The 20,745-nt window shown below is 34.9% G+C and overlaps 1 protein-coding gene across 1 annotated transcript; it reads left to right on the top strand.

Moving 5' to 3' along the window:
* The first annotated feature begins 10,134 nt into the window (after positions 1-10,134).
* Positions 10,135-20,080, top strand: LOC140344410 (extracellular calcium-sensing receptor-like). Its single transcript, XM_072431534.1, has 5 exons — positions 10,135-10,317; positions 10,889-11,371; positions 14,935-15,089; positions 16,354-16,517; positions 19,173-20,080. The coding sequence occupies exons 1-5, from the start codon at positions 10,135-10,137 to the stop codon at positions 20,078-20,080; spliced, it is 1,893 nt and encodes a 630-aa protein (XP_072287635.1).
* The last annotated feature ends 665 nt before the right edge of the window (positions 20,081-20,745 follow it).

The raw sequence follows: 20,745 nt of genomic DNA, 5'->3' as shown, positions 1-20,745 counted from the left end.
TGGAGACAAATCCTAAAGATATTTCCAAATATTACAAAAATCTTTAAAAGGAACAAGAGTTAGAGGCTAGCAGAAATAAAGTGCTTTGAAGCACTACGAATACCCACACTGTCAGCACAACAGTTGGAGTCTCTAAATGCAGATATATCTGAACTGGAATTACAAAAGGCAATATCTTCTTTAGTTAATGGTACAGCCCCAGGCCCGCATGGGCTGACGGCTGAATACTAAAGGGTGCTCAAAGAGGATATCATGGAAGATTTAGGGAATGTATATAAGGTGATGTGGCAAATGGGGACATATCTCCCCACAGGGGGAGAATCCTGTATAAAAGTCCTCCCGAAACCAGAGAAGGACTCTCGCCTTCCGGCTTTATATCATCCAATATCATGATAAATTTGGACGCCAAACTGCTCTCCAAAATAAAGGCAGATAGACTTGCAATGCTTCTACTGGGCATAATATCTCCCATGCAATTAGGATTTGTGAAAGGCAGGTCAGCACTGACCAACATACAAGTGCTCACAGTATTGGAATACGCCAAAAGCCTTCCTAATATAGATCTAGCTCTGATTAGTATTGCCGAGAAGGCTTTCAATAATGTACACATTCCATGGTTATTTTAAGATAGGCATTCGAGGCCCATATTACAATTTACTATCGGCTATGTACTCAAAGCCTACGGCTAGGATAAACACACCGGGCCTTCTGTCACAAATCACCACAAGGTAGAGGCATGAGACAAGGCTGTCCTCTCTCACCGCTCCTGTTCTTTAGGGATTGAACCTCTACCATGGTACATAGAAACAATAGCACCCCTTCATGGTATAAAAATGCAAGACAGGGAAATAAGAGCAGCTCTATTTGTGGACAATATAATAATGTTCACCTGGAGCCCAACCAAGCACATGCCTACTATTATGCAAATTCGAATAAGGTTTGGGGAGGTGACTGGCCTAAGAATTAACTTCTCCAAAAGCGAGATACTCCCCTTAACTAATATACGCGACAGGCAGTGGACCGTCAATGCTCCTTTTAAAGTTGTGGAAGACCATCTAACGTACTTGGGCATACGTATTGGCAAATACCCTACATCCTTATACAAAATAAACTATTTGCCTCTATTCCAAAAAATAAATAGAGAATTACAAATGTGGGAGAAGTTACTGGTGTCCTTGATGGGGAGGTGTCACCTCATTTAAATGGTATCGTGTCCACGCCTCTTATACCCCCTGTAAACTGTACCTATCCTACTAAAGCACGCCAATATACCAAATTTAAACAAATCCTTCATGTGATTTCTGTGGTTGGGGAAGAGACCCAGGATCTCTTTAGAGTAGCTTCAACTACCACAGATGGAGTGAGGAGTGAATTTCCCAAATATCAGACTTTACAATTTAGCCTGTAACACTGTGTTAAGAGGGTGACAAATATACAGCTAGTAGCGGAACAACTGTTATGCCTGTTTAGAAATTGGGATGTGCAGTCTTGCAATAAAGGAATAAAAGATTGAATATCCCTCTGTTTGTTAGCATCACACAGGGCGATAATGTTACAATGGATACATATAGAACCACCTAAATTGTACCTGGTTCAATCAGCCATGCGTCTGCTTTATAACAAGGATAGGCTTAAATAGGAGGACTTAACAGACAACGTGGTAACTAAATTTTTTGTGGTATGTGTACTTATGTGTACCTTTCCCAAAACATCATTCCCAAAAAATGATTTCCCAAAAAATCATTCTCCTTTAGCGCCTGAAATCGCTAATCACCCCAGGTGACCCACTACACAATTCTTTGGAGGTAGTATAAGACTGTATTTTGACACTAAACCAGATTAGTAAAGTCCCCCCACCCCATGTCCTGAATTTAGGTTCTACCTCGTTTTATTGGGTTAAGATACGGAAAATGTTAGAAAATGGAGGAATCAGTTAGACAATGCACAATCTCAAATTTAATTAATTTTTTTTTCACGACCAAGATAGGACTTTTTACTGTCATTCTATATCAATGCAACTGTTTATAGAGGTTTACTGTGAATTCTGTACGCTTCCTTATATTTCTAAAGTTTGGTTTTCTGTAATAAGATACTGGAGCTTATCAACAAGTTCTCTAACATTATTTAATGGTCCTGTCATTGTACTTGTGCATTGTTGTTCTGTGGTTATAAATAAAGTTTAAAAAAAAAAAAAACCTTAGCTGGGGCAGAACATCTTGTCTGAAAATAGGCTCTCAATCATGTCATTCTTATTCACAAAGATTTGTTTTATAAAATAAAATGTCTGTCCACAATGAACACCTGATGCAGCCCTTTGAGATGTAAAGATTAACATCAGCAAAGATAAAGCTCAATAGGCACAAAAAGTTCCCATAAATTATATTGCATGGTTTAATTATAATGAGAAATTACAGGGATTAGGTTTAAATATATGTTAGGCAAGTGATAATCGCTATAATAACAGGTGATAAACATGGAGAAACTGCAGGAACTCCAGAGGGAAGGAAAACCTCTTTTCCTACTTGGCAGACAAAAGGTATATATTTAGTCCTGGCCCTAGACAGTGTTCTACAAGACATCATTGCTTTGATCTATACATGCACTTAAGGCCGCTGAAGGTAATTTATCTCCTTTTTTTCACTATGAAAACATAGAATCATTTTTTTTCATTTTAAAATACCTATGTTTTATACATTTTTTTTATTGAAATACATATGCAGTTTGTGGAATTTTCCCACATCAATTATAGTCAATCACGTAGTAGTCCTGAGGATTTTTTACTAGGGACGTTGAGATCCTTCACGCACATCAATTATGGTAAAGGTAAATTTCTTCTTACTTATTTCCATTTGTACATCACTTGGTAACATTAAAGTGAATTCAGCTACAATACAGCTACAAATCATTGAGTAAAGAATATGAACTCTTAGTTAATTAACTCAAAAGTCTTAGATATAAAGCAAGTTAACTACGTGCCAGTTCTCTTTGCCGTTTCACAAAACATGGTCGCTTATCTACCTGGAACGCAGATGGTTGGATTGGTTTTGCCATTGAGTATTCTAAACTGATTTTCACTCTAAATGTCTATTGGACAGAGTTAGTCTTGAAATCAATTAATTCTGCAGTAGGTAAAACACCCAATATACCCATTAAAACCAAAGAAAATATGATATTGAAGCTGCCTGTTAAACGTAAACTGCTTAAAAGAATAAGCACGACCATAAAAATATGTTTGTATGTACTCAAAGGGATTCACTTATTAAAACTCTCCAAGACTAAAGAAGGTATGTTATCTTGGGAGAACTTGTGTGATCCAACAAACCTGGAATGGGTATGGTCCAGTATTAAATATATTTGCCAGCTAATAGCAAATGATTGTTAAAAACCTAAATCCAGGGTCACTCAGTTTCTTCCATGATAGTCTATGTTCTCCAGCCTTAGAGAGCTTTTTTAAGAGGCTCAATATGTTGCCATTGACATATCCTTTATGTAATCATATAAAGTGTATGTTACTGGTAAATCTAAAATAGTGGACATCTATCTTTTGACAGTTCAATATTCTACTTTGCAGGGCAAAATGTGTCCATATCTTCAGGTGATTGTCCTATTACTGACCCTTTGTTGCAATATGGCACTGGCATCCAGGTGTTTTCTCTCCATTCCTGCCATGGCAAATTACATTGAAGAAGGGGAAATCACTCTGGGGTTGGTAAACCCGATCTGTGCAACTTCAAGTCTGAAAGTTTTAACTTTTTCTAGTAAACCATCCCCACTGTTATGTGACTTGTAAGTATTACTGCAGTCAGCTACTGGTAAAAGGTTTAAGGTAGTCCATTGACAATACCTGCTACATTTTAAACACTTTACAATTATCAAAAAACAATGACTTATGTAATACACAATACACAATGACTATGTAAGCCATTTTTTAAGTTAACATTTTTTAATCTGTTGACAACTTTGTTTTTTTTTTAAAGTTTCTAGAGATTCAAAATTTTCTTCCTCTGCAGCAGTTCTGGTCATTTTTCCAAAAGTCTGTACAAGGTTTTCAGACCTACCTTTAACATTTGTTGCAATAGGTCAGTTTACCTTTGCTAAAATGCTTGCCAAATTCAACCAATAATAATTTTTCTTATTACTAAATTAGGCCTGATGACAAGAATACATTGTAGTAAGCATATCCTCCCATTTAGCACATGTTCTTAGCTGTGGTTATTCCTATCTCACTATCCACAAAACAAAAAAGGTCAGAATTATGGCTTATGGTGTGTTTTAGTTTGTCTTTTTTTCCCAGCAAAATTTGACTTTTATTTGGGCAGCTCTAGGTTGTATGGTCTGTTAAATGGTAAATGGTATATATATAAATATGCATTGTGGCATGAATAAATTTATTATTTGTTCTGCCTGTGATATTATTTTAAAAGTTTGTCTCATTCCTTATGTTTTCATGGTTTTATCTTCTCCTGGCTAACTAGAATCTGTGGCCATCATATGTACTGCCCTTTGAATGTAAATGTTTGAATGTAAATTGATTGATATTTAACATCCTTCTGAAAACAATAATTGATACCAAAAAGTACATTAACAACCTGGGTGAGGCGAGCGGGAAATTCAAATCATTTGGTATTGAATTCAATACAAAAAAGCTGTATTGAGTCTAGTACAAAAAATCTTGATATAATATATAAGTAATTGTATTATATATATATTATAAAGGCTACTGTACAGTTACATTACATTATACACAATTTTTTTTTTTTAGGATTTTTTGGTTTTTTATGTTTTATATATATTTTTTTTTTTAAATATAAAACATAAAGTTTATAGTTTATTATTAAATTTATTAAATTTTGGACATATTTCGGTAGGTATGCCTAAGAATTATAGCCTATGATCTAAAATAAATTTCCATGCAAAAAATGTAACGCTTTTTGCATGGAAGTACAGAAAGAATTAGAACACTCGGCGTTCGGGTACGCATCCCTCTGCGATTCCTGATGATGTCAGTGCATCCGCTCATCGACGGCGGTCGTAGCGGGAAATTCAAATATTTTGTATTAGATTCAATACAAAGTCCTGTATCCAATCCAATACAAAATAATACAAAACATATTTATGTGGTTTTGTCTATAGGTATGTGACCTTGGACTCTGTTTTAAAACTTACCATACTAGGGAGGTGTTTTAGAAAAATATAGTACTATACAGTATACTGAATTTTTGCATTTTCAGTATTTTTTATTTATTTATGCATTCTTGTTTAAGCTGATTTTTGTGTTTTTTTATTTAATTTTAATAATAAAGTTATTTTTTTTTTCATGATTGTGTGTTTCAAACTTTATTATATTCAGGATATCTACTAGACCCTTTTTCGGACATATTTCTGTAAGTTACAGGTCTACAATTTAAAAAAAAAAAACATTCATGAAAAACAGTGTACCGCTTTTGGTACAGAAATCTAGACATCAGTGAAACGCCCAGGAGGTTAAAAAGGTGTGTTTAACCTTTGTAAATCTGCAGTTTTTATTGAAAGACATTAGTAATCCTGCCATGAAAATCCCTAGTTAGGGAATCGTCAGTATTTGGCACACTTTGCACTGGCATGGTCCACTTTTAACACTTTCAGGAATCTGGTCCAAAACAATCATATGCGGCCAGTTTTGGAGCTAGTGCAAATGGTCAGGATGTGGCTGAAAGAAGCTGATAGAGATCAGCAGCATTACGATAAGTGTAAAAATAAATCCAAACAATATTTATTTTTTATTCCATTTCTTTATCAATATTATTTTATAGAAAACAGAATATATTCTAGTTAGGATTATCTACCTTAGGCTGTGTCCACATGAACGATTTTAAAAATGCATATAAATGTTCCTACCAAGTTTAAATGCATTTTTTTTGCACTTTTTCAAGAGTTTTAAAGCTTAACTTTAAAATGCTAAAAAACGTTTATAAACCCATATGACACGTTCTACCGTGAATTGCCACGATTTGCCGCAATTTTACATAAGGGTTTATAAAAATTACAGATTACAGATACAGAACACATGTCACAGCTCCTCTAGGGCTGCGGGAGTGATCAGGGTAGTGGAGCTGTCAGCATAGCAGAGCTCTGCTGACTGCTCTGCTCCCTGATTGGCTGAGAAAAGGGAAATCCTGATGATGCTTGAGCTGTCATCAGGGTTTCCTCTTTCTCAGCCAATCACAGAGCACTAGAGATGAATGGGCACAAGTTTCCCCATTCATGTCTAGTGCTGAATGGCTGAGAATCATAAAATCTCAGCCAATCACAAAGCACTAGGGGTGAATGGAGGGGGTGAATTATATATAATTATATATGAATCTAAATATATATATATATATATATATATATATATATATATATAAATATATAGATAAAAATTTTAACATTATATCCACCTCTACTTTATTTTATTTTTTATATTTAATTGAATATCTAGGGGGTGAATTATATATAATTATATATGAATCTATATATATATATATATATATATATATATATATATATATATACACATATAGAAAATAATTTTAACATTAAATCCTCCTCAACTTTATTTTATTTTTTATATTTAATTGAATATCTGTTTACTGGTGTACAAATCTAAAGGATTGTATCAATCAATGATTATGGAATGTCCAATCGCAAAAAAAAAACAAACAGCCAATTTTTTCAAGTGCCAAGTGCTAATTGCAAGCGAATTTCTATCACCAGTGTGCTTACATTTGAGCATATATAAGGGTGTGGTTTACTTGCTTTTTTCTTTTGTCTTTTTTTCTTGGAAGGGGCAGGAGGGGCTGTTGTTTTGAGTGTTATCCTAATTAATCTATGTTGCTGCATTTGATACTTTACTTACCCTTTAGCACAGTAGCTGCTTTTTTTTTTTTTAACTTTGAATGTTTTAATGTCCATTTTGCAATTTTGAAGTCAATGTTACATAATGAACATAATGCTATGTTATTGTGTTTGTGGCCATATTGTTTGATTGCAAAATTCTGCCTTTATTACCACTTTTCTATGTTTGTCCTGCATAAATATTTTCTAATCCAGTTTTCCACCCTTGATAGACCAAAATTGCATATTGGTTTGGTAAGTATTTTTTGAATGGAATATATGTTGGACCATTTTTGAACTATTTTGGCTTTACATGGAAGTGTGGGTTTACATGTGTTTTGTTTGTTCTTTTTAATTTTTTGTTGTAAATTTAATTCATTGTAAATTTAGTGATGTGATGTGTGTGTTTTTTTTTAATTTTTTTTTATATTTTATTGTGACCTTTTAGAAAATGTTTCTTTTGAATGAAGTTGTTTGTAAAATGTTGTCATTTGTTTTTTGGGGGTTTGTTATGTGATCTCCTTTCCCATCTCCCAGGATACACAGTTTAAAAAGTCAATTGTGATTTTTTTTTTAAGCTGTTCCTTTCTCCGAATTATTTGTAAGGCTAAAAACAGCACAATTGTCTTGTTAACTCAGTTGTTTGATGCGCATAGCTGTGCGCCAAACTTCAGGAGTGTGTAGCTCATAGTTGTGCGCTAAGGCTGACCCGCTATGTGCACGTGAACTGTGTTTTATCAGTTGAAAAATGCACCGCACTTTTGCACAGTCCTCATTCAGGTAAGTTTTTATTTTTTTGTGTATATTGCTTGTTTTGCTTCATGAGCACTTATGCATGAATGTATAGACATGAGTGCACATGAAGCAAAATATGTATGTATTATTTATTTAGATGTGTGTACATATACATAGAAAATAGAAATTATGGGAAGAAATAGGCAAAGAGGGCTTTTTGGACCATATTGCTTCACATTGAAAAGATTGCCAATTTGTTCCTATGATTTCTGATGTCATAGGCTTGGCTACATGCAACATTCATGGAACAAGGAATCCACATTTATGTGCTTCCACTACCAAGCTGAGGTGAGTCAATATATATAGTGGGCCAAGATCTAAAATGCCATTCAAACCTGTAGAAACATCCTGAAAGGATGGAAAAGCAAAAAAATGTTTGGCACAAAGTGGATTTGGCCCTGGAAGTTTGATATACTAGTACTATTTGTTTTGTGTAAACACCTAAATAATGCATACACTCCAGTTTTTATGAGCATTAAGTTAAGCAACAACACAACATCTGTTCATTTCTCCAAGTGTGCCTGACCCTGCTTGTGAGCTTGGCAATCAATGTGGTTTGATGTTGTGCTTGGCAACCTGGACCTCCTTCCATCACCATCAGGTGTGTTAGAATGAGTATGCAACTCAGCTGGACAACTAATTCACAACCAGTTTGGACAGCAAGTGGAAGTGTGTTTGTATAGCACAATAGTGCTAGGATCAGGCAGCACAGCACAATAACAACAAACCTATACCACTACCACAAATGAACAGAGGAGTTGGGTGGCAGCAAATCATCATAAGTGCAAATGTCAGACTATTAAAAAAAAAATAATAAAAACCATGACAATTTATTCAGAAAAAGACTATGTACATAATATGTTCAAATACTACTATGTGACAACGGGACAAAGGCAATGAGGGGTGTCAAGTAGCACTTTGGAGTGGAAACCATGCAGACATTTGTACTCAATACTTGTGGAAAAAATGGCAAAACATTGCGGAAGAATTGCTAAACAACAGAAACTGTAATTACAAACCAGGCACAAAAACATTGCAGCAACAGATGAAACTAACAATCATGAGGATTACAAAAAATCACATCAATGCATACCATCCAAGCAAACTTACTTAATTATCCCCCCCCACCACCATGTTTTTCTATATATTTAAATGTATTTTGACATACACACACAAGTGAAATCACTAAATGTTCCTTAATACATGTATTATAACATGTTTGCCTATAAACCTTTACTAAAACATTTGATTTCTCTAACGTCAAACTAGAATGAAATTTTAATCAGGTCACAAATGTTTGTTCACATATTTTTTTACACTCTACTTTTGTGTATACACTCTATACTATTGTGTGATGATTTGAAAGTGCTACTTAGTATATATTCAGCTTGATAGAAATTAGTTTGCAGTGTTGCAACCAAATGAAAGAGTATCAAAACAACACATGCAACAAATGTACCTATAAATGAAGCAAGTTTGTGAATGAGTGGAATGTAACATAACAAAATAGCACTTACACAAAAAAACATCAAGCATTAAAGATTCGAAAAGTGACCTGTAAAAAGGACTGGAGATGCGCACAGAACAGGGCGCAGGTGTGCGCTAATCAATTACTATCACCTCCCCATTAAGTTTAAAAACTCCTCCTGAATCGCGCAGCTGAAAATTAATCGCCTTAATTGGCGTATTCGAGATCTTTGCTCATTTTTGCAGGAAACCGGCAGGCGAGTTCACTATAACTCGGGTCTGACGCGCGGTAATAGAGCTTGCTGACTGGCGCGTCGAGCGCATGCGCATTTTATTGATAAATCAGGGCCGTTTGGGATTTCTTCATTTTTTACTCTTATCCATAGCCACCTTGTTAAATGCAGAAAATATTAGCATTTTACCCATGGGATATTCTTTTTAATCTAACTTTTTACACTAAAAGCACCACAAATAAATATTATGATTTTTACAAAATGCATTTGGTATTTGTGATATTGTTCATTATGTTCAGCTATGTCATTGATATATTTTTTGATGAAAATAACAGTTGACGTAATAATTTATATTTCTTAGTAAAAGGAGCCTCTAGATTACTGTGCTTTAGATTAACTGTGAGACTAGCTAATTTAATTTCTTTTATTTCTGTTTTATAGTTTTATTTCTGGTGAAATCTTTTGGTGAGATTTATCAATTTAGTGTTCCCATTCCAGGAGAATTCTCTGGGTAGGTTTGCAGGCTCAGGAAAAAAAATCAGATGGTGTAAAAACCTGTTTAATAATTTAGGATATATTTTTGGATAATCCTTATAACAAAGAACTGATAATTTAATTAACAAAATTGTTTAAAAATAACATGATACAAGGTACAGTTTCTCTTTATTTTATGCCACCCAGGTTTCGGACAGAACTCTATAAGTCTGTCCTTGCTTTAATCTTCGCTCTCAAAGAAATTAATGAAAATCCTGATCTTCTGCCAAACATAACATTGGGGTTCCAGATGTATGACTCTTGCTTTTCTGAGGCCTCTGCTATACAGGCAACCATTCAGGTGACAGGGAATGGACACCACATTCCAAATTACAATTGTGGATGCCGACCTATCGTCCCAGCTATCATTGGAGATATAACCACTTCATCTCTGGCAATGGCAAGAGTGCTAGGGCTTTGGAAGTTGCCTCAGGTGAGCTAACTGCCAAACCTAATTTGGACATTAAAGAATTTTACACAAATAAAATATGGCATGCTTTAAAAAAATTAAAACTGGATTATATTTTAAAACCTAAGCTTTTAGCATGAGGTTTTTTCAACTACATATTTTATGGCCACAACTTCAAACAGTGGAAAGTGAGGTTTTTTGCTAATCTTTTGAGATATTATAATTTTGTATGTATTTTCAGATCAGCTATATAGCGTCTCACCCATCTCTAAGTAACAAGCAAGAGTTCCCATCATTTTTTAGAACTACAATCAGTACCGAAAGCCAACCACAAGTTTTGATTGAATTGTGCAAGAGATTTGGGTGGACTTGGATTGGTGTATTTGTATCTTCATCAGACAACTATCTCCAGGGTGTAGCAACACTTAAAAGAGACGCTGCCAAAAATGGGATTTGCATTGCCTTTTTTGAGACGGTGTCCTATGATTACAGTATTGCAAAGATGCCTGCAATTATAGAAAATATTAGTAAGTCAACAGCCAAGGTGATCATACTGTATTGTTCTCCTGCAGATGTTTATATGATTCTTGTGCAGGTTATTCAACAGAACCTGACTGAGAAACTATGGATAGGCATTGAGGCATGGTACACCACACCAGTGGTCCAGTATAAAAAATTCTGGAAGGTCCTCAGTGGCACTCTTGGAATTGCAAAAAGTAGGAAAGTTCTACCATATTTCTCCAGCTTTCTCCAGTCACTCAATCCTTCTGTTTATCCAAGAATGCTGTCTATCAGGCAGTTCTGGGAAATAATATTTATGTGCAAGTGGCTTTTTGAAAATGGCAACACCAGTTTGTGCAATGCAAGCATCAGCAGTCTTACATGTACAGGTTTAGAGAAGATAGTAACAGATGACATAAAAGAATTCAATGACCCAACATCTCAAGGTGTGTATATGGCCCATAATGCTCTCAATGCTATAGCCCATGCTTTCCATGGTCTACTCTCGTGCAAGCCAGGAGAAGGTCCTTTCAGGCAGAAGTCTTGTGCCGATGAACATGATATACAACCTTGGCAGGTAAATACTAAAACAGGTAAATACTATAACAGGTAAATTTTTTTTTATTTGAAATTTATTCTGCCAATATTTTTCCTTTTTTTCGTTTGTGTTTCCCACCTCATTAACAAGCTAAATCATTTTTAAATAACATATTTCCATTTATAATACATGCCTTATTTCGAGAAATTGGGCCTGATTTATTAAAACTCTCCAAGACTAGAAAGGATACACTTTTATCAATGAATCCGGGTGATCCAAAAAATCTAGAATGGATCTGGTCCAGGAATGAAAACATTTGCTAACAAAAAGAAAATGACTTTAGGAAATCCATTGCAAGTTTTCTGGATCACCCTGGTTAACTGATGAAAGTGTATCCTCCCCAGCCTTGGAGACACTGATCCTCTATGAATGAAAGAACTAAAACCCAAATAATTAGATGGATAGGTCATGTCATCTAGAAAATGCTATATCAGACTTGCTGCAACTTTTATTGTACACTGGAAGAAGCAGCAAAGTGAAGTTGAAGTAAGCCTTTTTTTTTAAAGGGGAACCTTAAATGAAGAAATAGTTTATTCTAGCTGTTTGTATTATTTTAAAGATAACAATTTATAGAATCTTGTACCTTGTTACCCCTCAATTAAAATAGAATTTTTGTCACTAAGTTTATACCCCTTATTGTCTAGTATTATTGAAAATGAAAGCTTTCGGGGGACCTACTGTAAATACATTCTTTGGGTTTTATATTTCAGGCTTTACACTTAAATATAAATAATAACCATGTAATGTATTTTTGTAGCTACATACAAAATAACATGATGTTTGAAAAATGTGTTTTTTTACACAGTTTGTCACATCTTCATGAATAATAATGTTCTCCAAAAGAGAAACAGAAATAAAGATTGACATAAACGGACTGTGGTATTAGGGAAATAGCTTTATTATAAAGAAAAAAGGTAAATGATCAGAAAACCTATATACCCTCCCCATTTTAAAAATTACAACATTGTCCAAAAGCTCTAAAATAGGCCGCAGAGTTAGCCATAGCTAAATAATCAATTTAGCCCAATGGCACAAATAAAATGTCAAATATCAAGGTTCCTATAAGACTTCAAATACTTATTTAGCCTTATTAACATTTTCAGGATCTAAGCTTTATTGTATTCGGATTTTTAAAGTCCTTTTCTGTTTATGTTTTAATACTGCTGCCCAAAGTGTCTGGAACATATGATCCACTTGTGTTTGTGTGCAGGAAAGTCCTCTGACAACAACTCAAGGTGGGTCCACCACTCTAGGCAGGAAAGCAAGTATGCCTATGTATTTTGGTTACAAATGGCTTCAAAATCTTGTATCATAATCTCCCCTTTATAATACTGACCCAGTAGCTTTAATTAAAGCCAACTATTTTCACACAGATAGATGAAAGAGTCTAGGCCCATAATAAGCATCCCCTATGATCTTAAATCAAGGTAACCCGTCATTTCAAAATAACAGAAATACTTACACATTTAATTTACTCTTTAATTATTTTAGACATATTCAGCCTGATTTAATAAAGATGTCCAAAAATGGAGAGGATAGATTATCATGGGAGGACCTGGGTGATCCAAAAAACTTGAAATGTATTTCTTTAAAAATTTGGAATGGTTTAGATATATTCAGAGTGTACAAAAAGATCTGCTAGATTCCTAGCTTGCTTCACTATAGTATTTGAGTAAGGATCAATTATATCTGCTAATTGAGGATTAAGTTGTAACACAAACAAATGTTTACAAAGTATTCAGTCAATTTTTACTGAACAGAGTAAGCATGTGCTCACTGCTTGTTATTCTTTATTAGTAGGTTATCATTTTCTTTGGGTTTTTTTATATATATATATATATGTTATATTATTCTACCACCATTAAATTCAGTTAAAATTCAAGATTTATTAATTTCAAATGTTGGCAGTGTAAACAACATAAGCAGACATAAACATGAAAAAAAAGATAAATAAAAAATGATGAAGGCAGGTAAATACATATTTTTACATCTAATACATTTATTATACATTATATAGTTTCATTTGGTAATGCGTTTCAGAGTCTTCTCTGCTTCCTCAGACCCAGAAATCATGATTCAACAAATATATTGTATAGATTTTTTCTAACTGTATATGTCTATAGTGAATACAAGACGTCATATGAAAATATTTGTCAAGATATTATCACATTAAAATGAGTACCACCTTTTGAGAGCTGCAAAATTCTCCTAATGAAAGTAGAGACACCAAGTCATGAAATGGCATTGGAATATATTATATATTTAATCGCGAAGAGTCTTATTATTCTATAATATTTGTGGAGTTTATAGAGCCAGCAAGCTCTTCGAGAAAAAACAGACCACAGGAGATGTGTCATAGTGTGGTCAAGACGGTATTTTTTTTTTAATGAAACTATATAATGTATAATGAATTTATTAGGTGTAAAACCATGTATTTACAATTATTGGTCCTCCAGGCAATATGTTTTATGGATCTTAGTCAGGTGATTATATACATCTACCACACTCATTATTAGTAATCAAACCACATTCTATTGCTAAAAAAATTTCTATCATAGGGTAGAAAACAGGTTGAAATCTAGTTATATATATGTTTCTTTGTCACTTAGAATTTCCCCTTCTTTCCAAATAGAGGTCATCTGACCACAGCACAATATTTCCCCATTTTATTACCTTTTTTATAATAACAGTTCTCCTTTTCCTCTTCTGATAAACTATCAGGGCCCTAACTCCTCACATAGTTTTTAAAATGGGGGAATCCCTTGACATAACGTTTAGGTCTTCAGGGAACTCTGCTATAAATATTATATCCACAGCTCTCCATACATTAGTGTGATGGTCAGTGGGAAGAATGCCTCCTACACTGCTAATCATAGGGATAGCCAAAAGGATCATCGATCATCTTGTATGGCTGGTTGCTAATCTCAATAGTTGTCAAGAGAGTCAGAATGAATACACTTATCCAATGGCTAGTTTGTACATAACCTACTAATCTAAGTTAAATACAATAACAAAACTGAAGAGTCATTTAAAGACAGGCTTAAGGACAATCATTTCAGAAATGACTCAGTATATGAACTTACTGAAAATTCACAATACTTTCCTTTTAAAATGTTTAAAATTTTTGAATTTGTATTAGTTGCAATATATATATATATAAATATAAAATATATAATAAATAAATAAATATAATAAATAAATATATTTTATCAGTAGTCCAAATCAATAGTCCAAGTTATTAATCATCAACAGTAGGATATATTACCAGAAGAGAAGCAAACTAAATAACCATTCAACAACCAGATATTTTTATCATGTTTAACACATTGTATTTGTTATTAGAAACTTTTACGTTTCTAAAAGCAGCAAGGAACTTAGCCTCTCCATTTTGTTTAATATCACTTGGATTTTAAATAGTCCTCTTTTAGTTAACTGTTTTGATGTCCTAAGATGTTATATTCTCTCTCTCTCTCTCTCTCTCTCTCTCTCTCTCTTTCTCTTTCTTTCTTTCTCTCTCTTTCTCTCTCTCTTTCTCTCTTTAGCTTCTCTATTACTTGAAGAGAGTTCATTTTATCAACACTGCTGGGGAAGAGGTATTCTTTGATTTTAATGGAGACATCTATGAGCAATTTGATATTTTAAACTGGCACGTGAAGGGGAACCAAGAGCATTATGTGAAAGTTGGATCTTTTAATAGGTTTCTTAGTGCTAGCCGGAAACTCTTCATAAATGAATCTTTAATCACTTGGGCAGACTCTCCAAGCAAGGTAATTCCAAAACATCAGTAGCAGATGTTACATTTTTTAATTTGTAATTAAAGAAAGGTTACAAAGTATATTGCAATCTGTTCATTCTCTCTTGTTCTCAGTTGTTCTGCTGTTTTGTTACCCTGTCACATGGGCTTTCATAGCATAGTCTTGGTCCACGAATGTCTCAATAAAAAAAAGTATAATAGTAATTTACACATACAATAACATTTTGTAACATTTCTGTTTGTGACTCCCCTCCCACTGGACATATTTTACATCACTTCCTGTCCCTGTGATGCCCATTGTGACAAGGTGTTCCATGGCTTGGCTGAGAAAATTGGGGTGTGATGTAATACCCAAGCTAAGGCTTTTGTCTATTATTCTCTATAAAGAAATGTGTGGTATTTCTGCCTGACAAATGTATTTGTTGAAGCAAAGTCCTGGAGTCAGCCAAGGAAGAGTTGGAAGGGTTTCTTGACCATCCGATGTCTGGGACTAGTTTTATTTAGGTAATTGGAAGCAGACTGCTGAGCGCTTACTGATTTCCCAACGTTGAAAGGGAAAGTTCAAGAGACAGCAACTGGAGAGTTAAGCTGCGTACACACTTCCAATTTTTGTCGTTGGAAAGGATCTTTCACAATCCTTTCCAAACGACAAGGGGCTGCAAGATGCATGAACGATGCTGTACATACAGCACCGTTCATGCTCTATGGAGAGGGGAGGGGGAGAGCGACGGAGCGGCACCCTGCTGCGCGCTCTCCCCTTCCCTTTCATTATGATCGGCTGTCATCCATCATCCGTGGATCCGGCAGGTCGGTCGTCCGGACGATGGACGACACCGACTGTACACACGGAAGATTTTCGCCCGATAATTGGCCGATGCCGATTATCGGGCGATAAAAATCTGCCGTGTGTACGTAGCTTTAGTGCTACCAGTGAGCCAATGAGCAGATTGGTTCATAGACTTAAGTCTGTCCTGCTATTGGCTGCTAGCCCTATATAAAACCTCCCTAGTTTGTTACATGAGGCTCTACCCAGCTATACTCTGCCAGATATTACCCTTTCAACTACCTAACCATGCCTCACCTCTCCCTTGTTCCTTGACTTTCCACCTGCCCTGATCTTGGACCATCCAGACCCTTTTCTTGCTTGCCAGAAAACATAGGTAAAATAAAACATTTTGGAATTTATGCATTCATGAAATATTTTTAGAGTAAATAAAAAAATTAAAACCCCCTCTTTTAATGTTAAGGTTCCATCTTCAGTCTGTAGTGACAACTGTGTAGCTGGTTACTGGAAAGCACCAAAGAAAGGTCAACCGGTCTGCTGCTTTGACTGTATTCTCTGTCCAGAAGGAATGATCTCCAATGAAACAAGTGAGTATTTTTCCTAACTCCAAAGCCATTGTAAAGGCTGTTTTTCCTGCATGCTCACAAAGTTTTAAACTGAAGTTGTCCCCTGCAGTATTTCATTACCAAAAGGTGGCTTCCATGTTGAAAGAAACCTACTTTCTGTGAACACTAGGGTTAAAGGTGCTCTAAGGACAATAGGAGTTAAAAGGTGAGAAAGAAGACTGATGGATCTAAAAGCATGTATAAATTCATGAGCAAATGTATATTATGTTGAAGTTTAAAAGTCTTGAGCTGTGGCTTCTGCATCAGTTTTACAATCTATAGTGGTACCTGATTTTTTAAAGCTCTCCAAGACTGGAAAGGATAGTCTGTCATAGAAGAACCTAGGTGATCCAGCACACCTGGAATGGATCTGGTCCAGGACTGAATGGTACGTATGTACCAACTGATAACAAATAATTTAAGAAATCTATTCGAGGTTTGCTGGATCACCCAGATTCTTTCATGATGGTCTGAATTCTTCAGTATTGGAGAGCTTTAATTAATTAGATCCAGTGTCCCAATAACTTTATGTGTACTCAACTAAAATCTAATAAAAAGCAATGTATTCTGAGTTTTTTTTGTGAACTATACCCTTCCCTCTCTATAAAAAAGGAAATAAAACAAGAGTCAGAATATTAACTATGCTGCTTCTCCTTAGATACAGTATAGATTTGTTGGACATGGTCAAGGTTTAAAGCATAATGGTAATGGCACAATGTAAAATTATGGACTAAAAATAAAAATGAATACAGCCACCACATGTACAAACTGATATACTCCAATATATTATATTTTCATTTTTGTGTTTAGATATGTATTAAACACAAGCAACAAAAGTGGTCCCATTTTTACAGTTTAGAGCTGATTTGTTGAGCATCTAAATCATAATTACTTAACTAAATAATAATGTAAATAAATACAAGTAATCACATTGGTGTACCACTGATCCCATTACTAAATGACATTTTGTCATTTTGTTTGCATGTAAAGTCATGAAACCCATATAACGTCAACATAAAGTACAAAACAGTATATTAAATGACAAAGATCAACAAAAAATTAGTTTTGATAATCATCAGATTATCAGATCTCTTTTTTTCCCTAACACGTACAGTTCCTGATTTATGAGTACTAATGTAGTTAACATTGTACGTGCATGTATTTTGTACTAAAACGTAAGCACCATTGAAGTGAATGTTAATACATCTTCAGTGTGATGTAAAATAAGGCACGCTGTGGTATACATCTATTGAACAGAGTCAGTCAAGTACCATTGTTTCTTCAGAAATGATTAGAGTATGATTTTCTTGTATACTCTTTGAGTGGATTGTCGCAGTTCAGCATCCAGCAGTAGTCAGCCATCATACTTTCATTTCAGCAACCTTGATAGCGGTGCTCCATTAACTGAATGTCCTAATGAAAATGTTCTCCTTGTTCCTCACTCACCATACCAAGATTTTCTGGGAAGAACTCTAGATGTGAGTGCAAGAAATGTATTTTTAATGACTTGCGACAACCCAGTTTCTGGTATGAATCAAGCAGATTCTGCAGGAGACCTATGGTTGTCCAGGAAATTTTCACACAGCCACTTGAATGCATCCCAAGCTTCAAGCTCAGCTGCTGAGATTGTTTGAAAACATAATCCTGAAAAACAGACTTGATCTGTGGCCCTATAAATATCTCTTCCTTCATTTTTGCAGTGCTTATATTTGGAAACTTCTTAACAAGGTACTGAAAACCCATGGAGTTTAATTTACATATGGCCTTTACAAGGTTCTTCATCAAGCCTAACTTGATATGGAGAGGTGGCAGAAATAATTTATGCCGATCAACCAGAGGCAGAAACTTGACACTGCTTGTTCCGGGCTTATAGGTATCTCTTGGTAGCCAATCACGCTTGACATAATGGTTCTCCTTAGATCAGTTGTCCTACAGGCATAGGAAACAGCAATATTTTGTGAATCCCCCTTGCATTCCCATCAGCAAGCCAATGACCATTAGATCCCCACTGATGTTCCACTGGTGTGTTTTAAACTGTATTGCTTCAAGTAGTACCTTCATGTTGTCATAGGACTCCTTTAGGTTAACGGAATGGGCAAGCGGTAAACTTGGTTTGGAATTACCATTATGCAGTAAGACTTCTTTCAAGCTTTTAGAGGAATCATTGAAGATGCGCCATTAAGATGGAACATGCTCTTGTGACAAAATAATAAAGAGTGTATTTATATAATGAGAGTAGCCCAGTGAGCCATCACTAGTAAAGAACGTTGTCAAGTTATGATTTTACGATGTTGTGCTTTCGTCATGAATGAACCACACACATAACAGAAACTGTCTGAATCATTAAGGCAATTTCTAGGCATGATAACAAATGAAATAAATCACAGTTAGTGCAGTCTCTAACCTTAAAGAAAACTGTTGTTATATGTTGTAATATGTTAAGGCTATTTTTAACGAATTTCAAACAATAAAAAATTTAGCTGCATCACAAAAACTATATGTGCTAGAGAACTGAACACATTTGAAATCTGCATCAACAATACTAGAAAGCCCACATAAAATTATATCTGATGACAAATGACATACTGACCTGTGTTATCTGTTTACTAAATGTTTGTTTCTAATTCTTCTTTGTAGATTCTGTTTCTTGTTACATTTGCCAAGAGGACCAGTGGCCAAACAATAGAAGATCCCAGTGCATCCCTAAAGTCATTGAATTCCTCTCCTATGAGGAACCCCTTGGCCTAGTGTTGGCCTTTTTCTCCATTCTCTTTTCAGTCATCACTGGATTGATCTTCTATGTATTTCTCAAGTTCAGAGACACGGTGCTGGTGAAAGCCAACAACAGGAACCTCAGCTACCTTATCCTTCTCTCTCTAAAGTTTTGCTTTCTCTGCTCATTGATGTTCATTGGCTATCCCACTGACCTAGCCTGTACATTCAGACAAACTGCTTTTGGAATCATATTTTCAATTTGTATCTCCTGTATTTTGGCAAAAACTATTATAGTCGTATTTGCCTTTAATGCCACTAAACCAGGTAGCAATTTGAAAATATGGGTTAGTTTCAAAACAGCCATTATTGTCATTGCTATCTCTACCTCTATTCAAATGGTCATTGTGCTAACATGGGTAGTTAAGTTTTCACCCTTTCTAGAATATAATTACCATATTTTGGCTGGCATTATCCTTCTAGAATGTGATGAAGGTTCAGTGGTCATGTTTTACTGCATAATTGGGTACTTAGGTATCTTGGCCACCATAAGTTTTGTGGTTGCCTTTCTTGCCAGAAACCTACCAGACAGTTATAATGAGGCCAAATACATAACATTCAGCATGCTGACTTTTCTTAGCGTCTGGTCAACTTTTATTCCAGCCTATCTTAGTACAAAGGGAAAATATATTGTTGCTGTTGAAATTTTTGCAATTTTGCTCTCTAGTTTTGGGCTCTTGTGTTGTATATTTGCTCCAAAATGCTACATTATCCTCCTGAAGCCTTCACTAAATACAAGGGAATATTTAACTTCCAGAACATATAAAACATAATACCATAACAAAAAATACCTAAACTATTTCCCCATCACTAATTGTTCGTAACAAAATGCTAATTATATATTTTAATAACGAACTTTATTTACACATTATCTTAATCTCTAATTCCATATTGGTAAATAATAAGCTACATCCAGAATAACAGGGCTGAGGAAGGTCAATAATGATTTAGGCGGCACGTGGCTCAGAGGTTAGCACTCTGGCCTTTTTAGTGCTAGGTCCCAGGTTTGAATCTTAGCAAGGGCACTATCTGCATTGAGTTTGCGGTTTCTCCCTGTGTTTTCGTAAGTTTTCACCAGGTACTCTGGTCTCCTCCCACATTCTAAAAACATTCAGTTGGGTTAATTTGCCTCCCCCCAAAAACTGACTTTAGATTGTATGAAAGACATATGACTATAGTAGGGGCATTAAATTGTAAGCCCCTTTGAGGGACAATTATTGACATTACTATGGACTTTGTAAAGCGCTGCATAATATGTTGGCGCTATATAAATACTATGTAGTAATAATAATACATATTCCTTATAAATTAAATATCAAGGAAGCTCTACAAGCCATCTAAAAAAGCCAAAATCAAGGCAGATATTAAAAATGTATTGCAGTTATGTATTCAATACCAAGTATGAATTTTGTCAATATTTTAGCTTAATGTATTTCTA

Source organism: Pyxicephalus adspersus, chromosome Z, assembly GCF_032062135.1.
Source record: "Pyxicephalus adspersus chromosome Z, UCB_Pads_2.0, whole genome shotgun sequence".
NCBI classification, from domain to species: Eukaryota; Metazoa; Chordata; class Amphibia; order Anura; family Pyxicephalidae; genus Pyxicephalus; species Pyxicephalus adspersus.
Note: the sequence above shows the minus strand (reverse complement) of the source record. Positions and strands in the feature narration are given on the sequence as shown.